Raw genomic sequence first — 16,622 nt, forward strand, 5'->3', positions numbered from 1 at the left:
TACCCAAATATAACCCAAAGTTGCACAGCACAAGTTTTTTTAATATCTAATTTTGCATGACGTTATTTTCTCCATGAAAAGTCGTTATCATACTTCCGGCTACATGCAAACAAAATCGCACGCGACGACTTGAAAGTGTCTTACAACAACAAACCTGAACAGTGACAATACCAGCAGCTACTCCAGGATTCGCAAGAAAGATAGCCTCCACCCCTGTCTTAACTTAAATTACTGCTAGCAACCAACTCCTCTGTCAACAAACAATGGAGTCTCGCTAACACACTACAACCAGGGGGTTGGATATTTTGAATGTGTTTTTGGGAGCTATGCACCCACAGGATGTTTGCACAATGCTAATCCCCAGCAGTGCTTGCTCAGCACTTGTTTGATGGCCCCAGTCATTAAGGAGTGGAACATCAGTGCACTTCACCCAAGTATGTTGCCACCCCTCCCTTCAGCTGTATAGAGTATGTCACAGAGTCCTAGTCACACTCTGAAGTTGTCAGCTGCTCTGACGAATGCAGCCTTTGATTCTTCTAAGCATTACCTGGACACTCAGGTAGAGGTGCAGAAAGACGGGCCACGCTCTTTACCTGGTGCAGAAAGACGGGCCAATGTGAAACTGTACTACATTATTTTAGATTAGGGTTAGGGTTAGGGTGATTTCAAACTTAAGCTCAGTATTCAAATTCTCTCAGCTGACCCGTCACTGAAAAGCCTGGCCCGTCTTTCTGCACCTGTGCCAAAACTAATCATACAGGGTTTAAATAAAACAACAGGGAGAGACCTATTGGCTGTATATAGTGACCATCAAGTGGACATTCATTAGATAGGGTTACTGACATGAAGGAAAGCAGAGAGGGGGACATGTGCATTCTGAAGAGTCCAGCCACACAACCTGTTTCAATCACAAGTGCCATCTGCTTGAACAACTAACATCTGTAGAATGGGATTTTTGAGTGAATGTACCCACTTTTATTGTTTTCAAAAGTATAATACTTTTTTTATTTCAATTTGTGTTGTAAGTATGTTTTGTTTTCCTTGTAAAGTGGTGTTGTTTACACAAGGTATGATTCAGCTTTTTGGTTGCAGAGATGTTCTCAACGTGTATTCAACGTAGAAACCTCTGCAAACATTGCTTTGAGCTCTCCTTATTATCCCAACAGTTTGCATTTGCTTACAGAAAATACTGTGCAGATTTAACACTGCAGAGAGTACCATCACGTTACCTTTACACACGGGCAACTCGTTTTAAATATCCAAAATTAAACCTTATATTAAACCTAATATAAACGTTTGCAGGCGCAATTTGTTAATATTATTATTTATTTCTTAGCAGACACCCTTATCCAGGGCGACTTACAATTGTTACAAGATATCACATTATTTTTTACATACAATTACCCATTTATACAGTTGGGTTTTTACTGGAGCAATCTAGGTAAAGTACCTTGTTCAAGGGTACAGCAGCAGTGTCCCCCACCTGGGATTGAACCCACGACCCTCCGGTCAAGAGTCCAGAGCCCTAACCACTACTCCACAGTTTCATATAGTTTAGAAATAAGTTACTATAAACACCATGTTATCAGTATTTTAAAAGTTTTTTTTTTAATAATAATAATTATTTATTTATTTATTAGTTGACGCCCTTATCCAGGACGACTTACAGTCGTTGCAAAATATCACGTTACAAAATATCACATCAAATAGAGTAAAGCGTATGTTTCGATTTCTATCTTCAGCATAGCTTCTTATTAATTGGTAGCCTGCACCGTGTATTAGCTTACACGCTAACTACCATTTAAAAGTAAGCAGCTTAAACTACCTTTGGGGAATGTAAACAATCTGAACTGTCAACGATGTCTGCTTAATGCTATTCAAGAGTTGTTAAATGTGGACATTTTTTTTTTTTTGCCTTGTCCTGTAAGTTCAACATTTGCCTAAGCAATGTGGCAAAACATACGACGTTTTTAAAAATAACGGATAGATCTGGTTGATTAAAAAAAAAAAAAAGAACATTGATTTAAACTGAGACCTAAACTGGATTAAATCGCAAACTGTTCACGAATTTCAACACCGCGTGTACAATGCAGTGTAGTTTTTTGTGTTTTTTTTTCAATCAATAAAGTTTTCTTTGGTGCATGCGCAAACACTCAAGCGTAGAGTTCATCCTGCGCATGCGTTGCCAGGTGTGTGTTTTCGTTTACTTTACTATAGCAACTAAACTAGGTCGAAGACGTGGCAGTTTTTTTTAAAATGACATCTGTTGAGAGGTACTTCTAAATATTTTTTTTCTTGTATCATAAAACGAGCTTTGTGTCCTTGCCAGTGTTTTTTTTTGGACCGGACATTGCTTGTCAGTAAGTTTTGCTTGTTGTGAACGAGGAAGCGCTATCCTACGACGATGTTGTGAAACAGCCCGCTTGTTCGCCATGTTGGCTCCAGGCGCTCTATAGTTTACTAACGACGGGACGCTCCGTGTTGAGCCGCAATGGCGTCAGTTTCAAACGGATAGGCGACAGCGACTATCGCGGTTATCCAATTAGCTTTATCAGTGAGAGCAGGGGGCGGGGGGGTTGGGTGGTTCAAGGTAGGTTGCAGTGGAGGAAGTTTGTCATTTTAAACACCTGAGAGCAGGGTGAAAAGTGACACATCAGCAGCGTCAAAGGGACCGGTTCTGTACAGGTGTTCAGGTATGCAAACAGCTTAACAGTGGAGCAGTGTGCTCGAGTTACGTTGCAATAATGTATGTATATATGTATCTGTTGCCTGGTCGAAACGCTGTGCCAGTGTGTCACAGTACCGATAGGTTATTATTATCTTTTTTTTTTTTTAACTTGGAACATTAGTTAACACCGCTGTGCTAGTTGTAAAAATATAAGCTATACCGTTACATGTTGGTCGTAATTGAGGAATAGTTATTTTCTTAATATCAACAATTCTGGGTAGTGTGTTCGATACAGTATTGTGTCGAAGCCGTAGGCCACCCAGTTGCGGTTTATATTATGCAGTGTTATATCGCGGTATATTGATTTTAATCGCAGCGAGTACTATAATGCTAACTTCAGTCTAGTACACTTATCGATTGTGATTTTTAAAGAGAACGGTGGGCGATACCTTTTATTGGAATAACTAAACAATAATTAATCGCAAGCTTTCAAGATCACCGAGGTCTCTTCTTCAGGTGAAAGTAGACGACAGCAATTCATCATATAATGGGATTTCTTGATAGAAATAAAGGAAGCGGCTTATTAAATGTGTTTCTACATCCATTTCAAAGATTTCGTGGACTTTATTCAAATTCACAACTTCAGTCACCACGGTGACAAAACCGTAGCCTTGGGTATAGCTGAGTGTCAGTGGAAACACCTTCCAGCTACACCTTGTCCAGGCCGCTCAGCTCTGTTATACATGGGGAAAGGCAGTGGAAATGATGCATTAACGAGCATGTCTTTCATCAGGTTTCAGGATGGTGTCCATTTGGAGGACCTGTGTTCTCTGTACTGTAAACCGGTGAAGATGCTTTGACAAAACACTTGCTGAACCCTCATTGTATTCCCAGTGCCTTGATCAAAGGAGACGCTATCATGGTGAGGTAGGTGGATCTCAATCAATTTATTACCCAGCTTTTACAGGTGAGGGAGGGCAATAAGACTCCCATTGCATAGCGGTTTGATCCAATCCTGGGTTTGCTATGAGTTTGATAAGACACACATGATCTAGTTACCTACACACTCCTAGCAAAACCTGGAATGGGTGAAACTGCTATGCAATATGAGTTCTGTTTCCGTCCCTGCAGTTTGACTTGAGTAAATACACTGTAAGGAAATTAAGACTTTTGGGGAACAGCCCAGAAGCTTGATTGATACAAAACTTTGAAGTACAGATACACGTAATTCATTCTCTTAACACTAGAAGGACCGGAGATATACTCATACCTAGAAGCCCCGCAGCAGTCTTTCTGACGACTGTATTCAAAACACTGTAAATAGTATAATGAAAGGAGAAACCGTCAGATGTAATTTTTTTTTTTTTTATTGAGTACGTCACATAAACATCTGAACAACCAAAGCATTATATATATATATATATATATATATAATATATAATATATATATATATATATAATATAGCAATCGGTTTATTATCAGAGTGAACAATGTAGATAGTTAGAAAAAAACATTTTGCAGAAGCGCACAGCTCAAGTTATAAAAGAAGTCTAATTTATTTCTTTTTTTTCAACAAAAGGGTATTCCTTTATCTTGAGTCTAAGGCTGTTCACAATCAACACAGACAATGCGCTTCTCAACGCCGCCTTTCTGCTCAGGGCACAGCTGTCTGAAGTTTTATTTTTATTGCACTTGCCAACCTGGCATTGGCGTTTCTTGCGGCTCTCTCCGGGGTTGACAGCTTCAGCTGTGGAAACACGCTTGGCAGTCTCCCTCTCTTCCAAATGCTTCTTGCGAAGTTCCTGTTCTAACTGTAAAATATATTCTCTCCTTGGTAAATTCTTCTTCGTGCATTCTTTGTAAAGTACCCAGGAGTTGATGGCTGCTGGGTCCAATACATTGTAAAACACCTGAACAGACCACCGTCGAGAGTCAGCTTTCACAGAATACTTCCGTGCCATCTGATCCAAAACATCAACTCCAAATTTTGTTGCGTTGTAAAACTCCACGGTCTCTGGTATTTATTTTCACTAGTCCCGATGCTAATTGTCTGACCAAAGCACCGCAGCTGGCAAGTAGGCGCCAGCCTTTCAAAAGGCTGATTGAAAAACAGTAGACTTCCAGTTATTCACTTAGGCAGAGAGTAGAGACTAATCTAATTACAGCTAAACACATTGCGGACTGGTAAATAAAAATAATAAAGTAGAATACCGTTCTGTATAATAAATGCAATTGTTTTTTGTGGTCGTCAATGTGACTGCTCCTGCGGCTTTTAGGTATAATGTAATATATCTCCTTTATTTCTGCAGTCCCACATTTCATGCTTTGTGAGAATATTTAATCCATACGGACAGAAAGGTACACGGACGCGCAGCCCCATATGTGTTACACGGCTGGAGAAAATTACATTTTAAAACCAAAAACCGCCAAAGTGATTGCCGCGGGGCTTCTAGTGTTAAACCATTATTAAGTTGGTCTAAGTACACTGTTTTTTTATTTGGGTATCAAGGTGTGCTTGGAATTGACCCATAAGATATCATGTCAATCTATTAAAATGATCTGAAGAGGGACCGCCAGAGTTGAAATAGTAAAGTAGGAACAATCCTGTCCTACTTGCATTTAAAATACATAAATACAGTTAAGAGACACAAACGCTGTTAGTCAAACTTCCCAATTCCTAATGGTTTTAAAACCGCGTCTGTTCTAATGAATGCCTTCGTTTAAGCAAGTTGAGTAGCTGGTAATGATGTTTGTTTCAATTTGTTTTCAGGTGCAGTTTTTCCTGTTTGTTCCCAGCCTCCTGGCACTTCAGCATAGCACCGGTCGGGTTTCCTCGTATTCTCATCACTGCCCTTCGCCAAATAATCGTGATCGGACTTTGCATCGCGCTCCTTGTCCTGCTGTACTTCTTCCTCGTCCTGGGGAGGAGCAAGCAGGGCTGGCTACACAAAGACAAGAAGTTTCAGAGGTAGGCTTTGAGTATCACGTGCAGGGTAACATTGCAACATGGGCTTGCAAAGTAACCAAGTAACCAGTTTGTTGTGTGTGTGTGTATATGTATATGTATAGGGTTACGACACCTTTTCAATGCGGTTGGTAGTCTCAGTTCATCTCTCTCTTAAGAGAAGCCAGTATCACAAAACCACCACATAATGAAGCACTGTCAATTTCTGCTAGGGAGGGTCGGTGTTTAGGATTACTGAGTTACGTTGAGCTTTGTGCCTAAGCTAGCATACTGCCTGCCTGTCTGTCACCTTTGCTATTGTTAATATGCCTTTTTAAATTTAATGTGAAATATGTAAGTGTTGCACACTGCGGCCATGTCAAATGTCTACTGGATTTTTGAAAAGCTTATAATAATGTCTGTTTATAGACAGATTGGTTCTGTTTCTTCAGTAATGGCTGCAAATAAGATATCCGGTTAGTATAATACTGTAAGTCCGATTTAAATGCAGAAATCTTGTTTTGCTGGAGAAAGAAAATAGCTTTTTTTTGTGAAAACACCAGATTGGATTTTCTGTCTGTTGTAGCGACAGTTTACAACCATGGGGTCAAGTTTATTCTGCCAAATTCAAAACTGCATGCGGTAGAAACGCATAGATTCTGTGGGACGCCAATAACACATGAAAGATTTCAAGAGACACAACAATACACGATCAGTAACAGTATACCATCGATCTCAATAAAACAGAACCCCATGTGCTTGATTCGAGCTGGATTCTGGATTTTTTAGTGACTGTGTACTGTAGAGCTATGACCTAGCATCACCCTATAGAAGGTGGAATAAAACCTGCTGAATAATGTTACGTTAACATATTGAATTAAATACCGCTTTGTAGATTCCCATATACTTAACAAAAAACGGACATTTCTAAAATTACATTTCTAAATCTAGCATGAGATACTCTGCTACTATTATGACTTCCTGTAGAACATTTGCGATAAGTTTGGCAACTAAGAGATGTCTCAATCCTAAGATTTTAGGTGATGCAAAATGTGTGTCCATAGCTGTACATTATAGAAGGAGCTCCTGCTTCGACTGCAGTCACTCATGTTCCTCTTTTTGCAGGTACCTGGCTCGAGTGACTGATGTTGAAGCAACAGACACCAGCAACCCCTACCTGAACTACGGCATCGTGGTGGACTGTGGCAGCAGTGGCTCCCGAGTGTTTGTGTATTGCTGGCCAAGACACAACGGGAACCCACATGACCTGCTGGACATCAAACAGATGAGGGACAAGAACAGAAAGCCAGTGGTCATGAAAATCAAACCAGGTAAGAGCTCTGGAGTGCAGAGCAGCAGGTCTGCCCAACTCCATGCACGAGGAGTCATGCAGCCTGCGCAGGACTGCGGTATTAGAAACAGCACAGCAGCACTAGAAGCGCAATCGGCAACCGCTTTCCAGTCAATATTAGGAAACATCCGGGGCATTGAGAACACAAAAGTATCTACTCTCGCAGAAGCATAACTGAAAACATGCACGTGCTTATTGGTATGTGTAGTGGACTTGAAGGCTTCACTGAAGGGAGCTGTGTGTAGAAATCACACTTCTGGTTTCCTCCCTTTTTCCTTTTTTTCTTTCCTAGGGATTTCAGAGCTGGCAATCACTCCAGAAAAAGCCAGCGATTATATTTACACCCTCCTGAACTTCGCGTCTCAACACATCCCCAAGGTGAAGCACAAGGAGACACCTCTCTACATCCTCTGCACCGCTGGCATGAGAATCCTGCCGGAGAGGTAAAGGGGCTGGGGATTGAGACCCCGGCACTACATGCTTTAACATGTTCTTACCAGTAATTACCACATCGTTTGAAAGCCACGATTTCACATCAGGGGTGCATTACAGTGCCATGCAATAATGTTATGTAGAGGATGGTTTGCTGGTTAAGTTGGCTGTGACAAATCACAAGTTTGTGCAACTTGCAGTATTCTTTTGAATGTATTCAGGAAAAACTCTTATCGGTTGCTCATATTGAGACAGCACCCTTCAATGAGCACTGACATACTTGCAGATATATACAGCTGTAGCATCACCTAGAATTTTAGGATTGAGATGCAATAAAATATATGAACATACTTTTAGATCTTCTGTTTAACATCATGTAATCAATGATATTGCAAAAGTCTACCAGAAGTCATGATAGTAGTACAGTATTTCATGTTGGATTTTAAAATGTCACATTTTTCAGTTTGCGTCAGTTTTTCATTAAGTATATGTGAAAACTAGAAAGCGGTGTGTAATTCGATATGTTAACGTAACATTATTCAGCAGGTTTCATTTGACTGTATGAAGCAAAATTTGTTAATTCTATATAGAGGTTAATGCAAAACCTTTTGGCCATAGCTATATATGCATTAGAAGCAGCACTTGAGAGATAGTGACCACATTATATATATATATATATATATATATATATATATATATATATATATGTATATATATATATATATGTATATATATATATATGTATATATAAAAAAAAAATTTAAAACGTGTGTTTTCTAACATTGAGAAAGCACACTCTAGCATTAGCACTCAGGTGTTTGTTCCTGAATGTGACTGGGTCGATTTGATTATTGCTTTTGGATAAGATGCAGCTGGATTTTATTACAGCATTTTACAGCACTGAGGAATTGCCATGGGTTGCATCCACCACCTATCCTTGGTTATCCCCCCTCAAACTTAGCGGTTGCTGTAAAATCAAGTCCAGCCGTGGCTGTGGGGTACAGGTTGATTGAAAGCGTTTCTGAATGTGGCAGTAAGATGTGTGTGTGTGTCTGGTCTGTGTTCACAGTCAGCAGGAAGCCTTGCTGGAAGATCTCCGCACTGATATCCCAGTGCATTTCGATTTCCTCTTCTCCGACTCGCATGTGGAGGTTATATCCGGCAAGCAAGAGGGTAAGAAACTGTAGCCAGCGCCACTCAATTGGAAGTTTTCTACAGGAAAGTCGGTCAGTGATAAAGAGGTGGATTAAGTTCAGTATATTACTTCTAAATGTTTAGCCATTCTCCAAACTTTTAAACTATATTAATTGCATTTTTTTATTTTGCTTTTTAACTTGAACGGTTTTTATTTTTAGTACATTCTGTATAACCTATTAAATCCAGTTTTGAAATGTTAGTTTTACATTCTCATTGCTTAGATACCAGATTGAGTTTGGTACAATCAGTAAGTGTCGTTTTACATACCCCTGTTAGCACTCATTTTGTACTCTTGCCTAAGGTAACATTAGGTAATGCAAGATTAATGCCAATAAAGGTTTGGGAAATCTGAGGTAAATGTCTAAATGAAAAAGGTGTGACCATTTGGGTGGGGATCAATGTACAGTATAAGATGGTAACATTTTATAAAATACTAATTCTTTTTTTCCCCACATTATAGGTGTCTATGCATGGATTGGCATTAATTTTGTGCTTGGAAGATTTGATCATATTGAAGATGGTAAATCTTTTAAATTCTATGATTCCTTTAACCATAGAATAGGGAAATAATTGGGGGCGGTAATACTTTAGGGTTCAAATGGAGAGTGTTAAACATTCAGCTGGGGTCCTGGACATGGGCGGCGTCTCCACCCAGATCGCGTACGAAGTCCCCAAAACTGTAAGCTTTGCCTCTTCACAGCAGGTTATTATCCAGACATTTTTTTATTTCCTTGTTTTTGGTCAATCCATTTCTTTTAATCCTGATGTAACTTTTACTATTATCTGCTGTATTATTGAATTGTGGTTTGTCACACTTGAGAATTATTGTATTTCTTGTTCTTATTGTATGACTTATATTGTAACACTTGAATGTATTTGTATTTGCTTGCGATTGTAAGTCGCCCTGGATAAGGGCGTCTGCTAAGAAATAAATTATTATTATTATTATTATTATTATTATTATTATTATTATTATTTCAAGTGTTCACTTTTTTTGTCAACAATATGCAGGTCAAATATGGCCTGAGTGTTTTCATAGTGCTACAGATTCAGTCAATTTCATTTCACATGCATTCTTCCTCATGATTTTACATTCAAGTACATGCTGCAGTCAGTTCTAAAAATGAATCGTGGGCTTATGATAGCTTTTCTGATTCTCCTCAGATGACGCAGTGGTGGAGGTTCAGGTCCCAGGCAGTGAGAACCAGGAGGCTGTGATCCGAAAGCGCACAGCTGGGGTCCTGGACATGGGCGGCGTCTCCACCCAGATCGCGTACGAAGTCCCCAAAACTGTAAGCTTTGCCTCTTCACAGCAGGTTATTATCCAGACATTTTTTTATTTCCTTGTTTTTGGTCAATCCATTTCTTTTAACCCATTGTTTCCCATCCCTCTCGCCTTATACTGGAGTCCCTCGATCCCTCGGCACAGGGACAGTTTCTGAAGGAGAGGGAGGATATTGTGGAGTTCTGATGGCAGCTAAGCAAAGTGCATGCTCTACGTCTGTTGGGTGTGTCGCTTCTTTAATTTTTTAACTTGCCAAGTTCTCTCTTTTTTTTTTTTGTGCTTTACTAACACAGCATAAATGTGCGTTTTTTTTTTAAGTGTTAAATAATTTCAATATTTTAAAACAGGAGCATAGCTAATCCAGGAAAGTATTGTGTTTCAGTTATTTGGAAGATGTTCCTTTCAAAAGCGCATTCAGGTTTTAGCACAATAATGTGTATGTTCTATAGCACAGCAAATATAAATGGGCTCAAATAGCAAATGGATTGAAAAAGAAATGAAACATTGCAAGGAGCACATTGGGAACCACTCAAGCATGAACCTGTAAAACAAACTTAATAAACCCGGAGCTTACACTAGGTCAGATACTAAGAGAAAGACGTATGCAACAGACGTGTGCAGAACGGGCATTCCACAGTTGTGTGTCTGAAACCTTGCAATGCTGTACCAGCTGAAAGCAGAAACTGCAAGTAACATTAAATTCCCTGTAAAGGATATAAATAAGATATATCTGCATGGATAGTACACTTACTGGTCTAATAGTCTGCAGCACAGACACCACTGGATGCCTGAAAGATACCAGACTTCTCTGTCTTTTTCTTTTTTTTTAATGGCGCACCAGTACGCTGTTGCAGACAGAGATTCCGTGGATTTTTCTAATTTTGTCTGAAGGGAATGTCGAGAGCTATTGTGACAAGGGCATTTGCAGCATCTGACAATGAAACGGAATGTCCTGTCTGGTTTTAAAGCATCCCCAACACAGGCAATTTACATTTTTCATATAAAAGGCAGCAGTGTTCCAGACACATGCTACTGTGGTTTTGCCTGTTTTGCTTCAACAGCAGAGATCAGCAAATTGGATGTAAAACCAGTCTATTCAAATGTTGGGCTTAAAGCTTTGAAAAGCGTGTGTATCCAGTATAAATGTAGGTTTTTGGAAAAATATGTATTTAATGAGTTATGCCCGTATTTAATATACATCATAAATGTATGTGTAACGTGTTCAATGAAACCAAGGCCTTCAAACCTTAAACGCTGATCTAATTGCTGAAAATATTTTGGCACCTATAATTTTAGATATGCAGACATTTCCTATACAGCACTCACATTAATTACACTGCTACTTCATGGTCACATGCTAAGCCATTGCTGTGAGATTGACCTACAGAACAGGAAATAGTTAGGTACCAGGAAACAGCTGCAGCAACTTTGTCTACAGTATAAGTGAAGAGTGGGGCAAATGAGGTACAAGAGGTAAGAAAAGCCATGTGCTGAAGTACCACAGATAAAATCAGTGTTTTTTCATTTTTCATATATATATATAATCTCAGTAACAGGCCTACCTAATCTCAGACTGTTTTATTCAGAAAGGTAGCATTACAGTCTTCAAAGTTGGCATGCTGCAGTTCTGTGCTGTTCGTGGCGTGCTAATGCTTTTAAAGGAACAATGCAGCATACAGTTACAATGGGGTTAAGAGCTCTTTATTGTATCTCACGCGATGCCCATTGCCCCATCACAGGAAGAAGTGGCAAAAAACTTGCTGGCTGAGTTCAATCTGGGCTGCGACGCTCACCGCACTGAGCACGTGTACCGGGTGTATGTGACCACCTTCCTGGGGTTCGGAGGCAACGCTGCCCGCCAGAGATACGAGGAGAGCATCGTCGCCAAGACCGAGCTTGAAAACAGGTAGGCATCCATCCAGCCCCTCACCACCTGTGCTGTTCCTCCTTGTACTGTCCCCAAAGGCACACCCTGTATATAAAATACTGTCTGTTCTTGTGTAGGCTTCTAGGAAAACATACAGGAGAGACGTCCGAGTCCCCTTACTTGGACCCTTGCTTGCCCCTCGATATCGTTGACGAAATCCAGCACAACGGAAAGACTCTGCTGCTCCGTGGCACGGGGGACTTTGATCGCTGTCGGGTTTTGATCCAGCCTTTTATGAACAAGACCAACGAGACCCAGTCCTCCCTGAATGGAGTGTACCAACCCCCCATAGACTACCAGAACAGCGAGTTCTATGGATTCTCCGAGTTCTACTACTGCACTGAAGACGTTCTGCGCATGGGGGGGATTTACAATGTGACAAAGTACACAAATGCTGCTAAGGTAGAGAAGCAACCAAAAAAAAAAAATTCCACATAAGAAAAAAATACTTTATGATTTAATTTTTAATTTCTTACCTGATCAATATCCTAGTATGTATTGTCGTTATTCTTTCTAACCATTTTTTTTCATCACTGTAAAAGCACAACTAATTTCTGCCCCCTCTGAACGGACCGGGGCAGCTGTGAGTTAGTAAATGGGAAAATCTGTAGGTTTTAAAGGAGACAGACATCCATGTTTTGGGTTGTATAAAAGGGACTTGCAGGACTAGTTAGTAAGCCTGGAAATAATGATCTTAGCAGAAATAACGATGGAGAATAATAGAGAACACACACAATGGAATATTTAAACTGGTAAGAAATTAAATATTAAGGACATGTGGATGGCACATAGTATCCCTTTAAAATGGAATCCTGTGCATCACGTTACAAAGTCTGAACCAGTCAAACTCGTCCGTGCTTTAGAGAGATTAGGGCTGAATGGCACGGAGTGTTCAGGCAAGGACTGTGGTCCAGGCCTGGGATCAATTATACCTGAAATTGCAATTCCAATGCTATTTTGTTAAATTACAATTAGTTACAATTGTGCTGCAGTAATTGCAATTATAATTACAATTACACTAAAGTAACATAAACAAGTACACGCATTTAAAGTGCTTACTCTGTTTATTCTAAATAACCGAGCAATAATCTCAGGTACAAATGCAGCAAATGGGGTCATCAAAAGTTGTTGAAAATACAAGAATAACGAGCGAATGACAAATGTGTAATTGAACTGTAATCGATCATTTATATGGTACAATTACAGAAGTGTACCAAGGTTCAATTGTGTTGTAATTGAGATTAATTACGAATTGCACAATTACAATTGAAATTGAATCCAGGTCTGCTCCACTTACTCACACAGCAAAGCCAGATAATTGAAATCAGTGGTGTTTGTCTTTAGCTGTGTGGTCAGTTGCATGGCACATTCTTCTCATACAGGCCTCACCCCTTTAAACCACTCAGGTATGCACATTCCTTAGCACATGCTATTGAGGGGTTCAGAATCTAGGTGATCTGCTTTAGCAGGAGTTATGGCCTCTTATTGGAAGGCTAGATCTTCAAAACCTCTCTTCCAAATGTTTATGAAACTTTGCATGAACATCTGCACCTGGGAGTGTTGTAAAAATGTGTGTCTAATTAAGTTAATAATTAAGTCTGGTTCAAACTGCTTGTAATGGGGGTATTTGTATAACTTTCATGCATTGTTGAAATCCTCAAGATATACTGTTGTTGCAGAGTTACTGCGCCACCAAGTGGACAACGCTGAAAGAGCGGTTCGATCGTGGCCTGTATGCAACGCATGCTGATCTTCACAGACTAAAGTAAGTTCTACACTAGAGATGTTACAGGCTTCGTCAGCAGCATTAATGAGTTAAAGGTCTTAAAGATGACTCTTGTATTTGTGAAGTTTTGTGTTTAGGTGAAACACAGGACCACAAATGACTTGCACATAAAAATTCAAGGATGAAAATAAGACTCCTGCTGCATAGCGGTTTGATCCATTCCTGAGGTTTAATACGACACACCCCCCAAGCTTGTAACCTATACACTGGGGCTAATCAAGCTTCTATTAAAACCTGGAATTGGTGAAACCGACACGAAATGGGAGTCTTATTTTCAATGCTGAAATTCTATAAATATTTTAGCCATGCTTGTATATCTTAAAGGATCAATAACCAAGACTAATAGAGATAAGCTCTGCACAGCTCTTAAGATGTTTTCTATGTTTTTCTGCTCCAGGTACCAGTGTTTTAAATCAGCCTGGATGCATGAGGTTTTCCACGTAGGATTCTCTTTCCCAGAAAACTACAGGAACCTGAAGACTGCTCTGCTGGTCTATGATAAAGAAGTACAGTGGACCCTCGGGGCCATCCTGTACAGAACAAGGTTCCTGCCTCTCAGGTAAAAAAAACATTCTGAACATAACTCTCCATGGAGCCGCTAGCAGTCCCTGCATTGATTTCAGCTGTTGCCCGTTTGAGTATATGCATTGCTTTTAACCCTTGTCCCCAAAAAGTTACATTCCTTAACCTTTGGGGTGCCAACACACACAGAAAAGAGAGGGAGAGAGGCAATCGGCAGACAAATAACAACATAGACAAAGGCATTAGCCAAAAGTCAAGAACGCTTATTTTTATAATCCAGGGATAACTAAGGATAGGTGGTTGATGCCATCCAGTGCAAAAAAAGCATTTTAGCCTGGGACATTATTCAGAATGTTTCTCCACAGAATTTGAGTGTGCATGTTGAATTTTGAAAAACGTGTGAATATATATAATTTTATTTATTTATTTATTTATTTATTTATTTATTTTTAGGGACATTCAACAAGAGAACTTTAAAGCAAACCATTATCACTGGAGGGGCTTCTCCTTCGTTTACAACCACTATTTATTCCTGGTGTGTTTCCTGGTCGTCCTGCTGTCCATCCTGCTGTACCTGCTGCGTCTGCGCCGGATTCACCGCCGCATGCCGCGCAGCACGTCCTCGTCGGCCCTGTGGATGGAGGAGGGGGGGGCGGCACTTAAGATACCCGGCACGCCGTAACCAGCAGCCTCCAGAAACCACATCCATTCAAGAGCAAACAGGGCTGCGCTGGTCGGCTGCACTCCATGATTCCCGTTTGGATGAAACGCTTGCAGTCGGTACACCTGGGTACATGACCGCTTTTTACCCCTGCAGTGATCTGTGTGGCAATGAGATGCACGTTGAGGTTACACAGCGCTGGATTCAGTGGAACTTTTCTTGAGCAATTCCTTCACAAATTTTCTGGCAGCAGGTCATTGTGACATGTTTTTACCTGTAGCAAATACCTCTGGCTCTGTCACACCACACTGGAACAGACCGTGGGTGCTGGTGTGCTTCACATTAACGTGGGCAACGTTTCAGTTAGCCTGTGAATGGGGCTGTTTTAAAATTGTGGTTACATACCAACTTGCATTTAGACTTCCTAGTGTCGATTTTAATGATCTAAATACAGCTCTATCTATCTATCTTTCTATCTATATAAAATGTAGCTGTGGCCAAAAGTTTTGCGTCACCCTGTAGAATTAACAAATTGTGCTTCATAAAGTTGAATGAAACCTTCCCAATAATGTTACGTTAACATATATAATTACAGATCTACATGATTTTCAAAAATGTATTTAATTTTTTTTTTAATTGTCTAAATCCCAAAATTTTAGGTGATGCAAACTTTTTTTTTTTTTTTTTTACAACCTCCCTATTAACATCCCTGTACAGTTCAAAGTGGTCTTGAAGATCATTATAAACCTATGTTTCTGTGAACTCCAGTACGTGCATATTTGATGTGTGTTTTTTTTTTTTAAATAGTAAATTGTGAAAAGGTTACGCATTGCATTGGATAAGTGATCAATATCGGACTACTGGACCACCACCACCACACATCATGACTGTGCTGTTAATGATATTGATGACTGATTGTTGTGCTTGGAATGACTCATCTGCTTACTTTTGTTTGTTTGTTTATTTATATTATTATTATTAATAAACTAGATGTAGCTTCGTTTTCTGAAGCACCAGTGTCACTGCTGTAATAATGCCCACTTTTTCTGTTTTTATTTTTTTAAATAGGTGATGTAACAGACTGCCGTATTTATAAAGAACTGTATTTAAATTAATTTATCATTTGCACAGAAAGGTGTGTCGTCGTTCAAATTGTATTTTTTTTTTCTCTCTGAAAATTGAAATGCAGAATTCGACTGTAATAAAAATGCAATTAATGTTTTCGGTTTGGGTTTTCATTTGCGTCGTGTGTCAATTTGAACAGTTTTTTCTGTATTTTGTATTTCTTTATTCAGTTGTGCCCTTGGTGCTTTGTAGGTACAGACCATTGTGCAATGGATCCATTCTGTCATTTATTATCCAATGTTGTGCGCAAGTTTACATCGGATGCATAAGCGATGTTGTGCATCTGGCACTACTTTAAAGAACTCTAAAGTTCCATCTGTTGGTTTCTTCCTAGTTTTACACCCTTTTATATCAGTTTTATTCTTCTGAAAATGTGTCTGCTTCTCAATAGATCCCTATGTTGTATATTTAAAAACTAGTAATAAAAGGCACAGATAAATGCACATGCAAGTTTAAAACTTTATGGTTCTTTATTTCTAGTTTTGAAATATTAAGAGGCGTGCGTTTGGTTTTTGTGTGTGTTTTTTTTAAAAAGCTGTACAGATTAATAAACCTGTCTGTTACTTCCTCTGCCACAAAACATCGGAACACCCAGTAAGAAATGGAATGTCCATAACTCCTGGCTGCCCAGGCAACAGTTGCTAAGGAAGCTGGGGAGAGTTTAGTAGTGTCAGGCCTGCCTCTATTGTACTTTTGCCGTGAGTGGAACGCCATCAATGAGTT

The 16,622-nt window shown here is 39.6% G+C and overlaps 1 protein-coding gene across 5 annotated transcripts; it reads left to right on the plus strand.

Moving 5' to 3' along the window:
• Window positions 1-2,164: 2,164 nt before the first annotated feature.
• LOC117397948 (ectonucleoside triphosphate diphosphohydrolase 4) lies at window positions 2,165-15,995 on the plus strand. Of its 5 annotated transcripts, none has more exons than XM_059013608.1 (13): window positions 2,165-2,189; window positions 3,462-3,595; window positions 5,440-5,637; window positions 6,739-6,944; window positions 7,257-7,407; window positions 8,466-8,569; window positions 9,054-9,113; window positions 9,758-9,909; window positions 11,618-11,784; window positions 11,883-12,207; window positions 13,485-13,570; window positions 13,989-14,150; window positions 14,567-15,995. In XM_059013608.1, exons 2-13 carry the CDS (start codon window positions 3,588-3,590, stop codon window positions 14,793-14,795), a joined length of 1,848 nt encoding a protein of 615 aa, XP_058869591.1. In that variant the 5' UTR covers window positions 2,165-2,189; window positions 3,462-3,587; the 3' UTR covers window positions 14,796-15,995. The 5 variants fall into 5 exon arrangements, with proteins under 5 accessions (XP_058869591.1, XP_033852817.3, XP_058869590.1 ...); XM_033996926.3 differs by lacking the exon at window positions 2,165-2,189 and adding an exon at window positions 2,200-2,273; XM_059013607.1 differs by lacking the exon at window positions 2,165-2,189 and adding an exon at window positions 2,339-2,360.
• Window positions 15,996-16,622: the final 627 nt, after the last annotated feature.

Source organism: Acipenser ruthenus, chromosome 46, assembly GCF_902713425.1.
Source record: "Acipenser ruthenus chromosome 46, fAciRut3.2 maternal haplotype, whole genome shotgun sequence".
Classification (NCBI taxonomy): domain Eukaryota; kingdom Metazoa; phylum Chordata; class Actinopteri; order Acipenseriformes; family Acipenseridae; genus Acipenser; species Acipenser ruthenus.

Excerpts from the sequence above, each read along its gene's own strand:
- LOC117397948 (XM_059013608.1), top strand. Across the intron at positions 5,638-6,738 it reads AAAGACAAGAAGTTTCAGAG|GTACCTGGCTCGAGTGACTG; the intron begins GTAGGCTTTGAG and ends CTCTTTTTGCAG. Across the intron at positions 9,114-9,757 it reads ATTTGATCATATTGAAGATG|ATGACGCAGTGGTGGAGGTT; the intron begins GTAAATCTTTTA and ends GATTCTCCTCAG.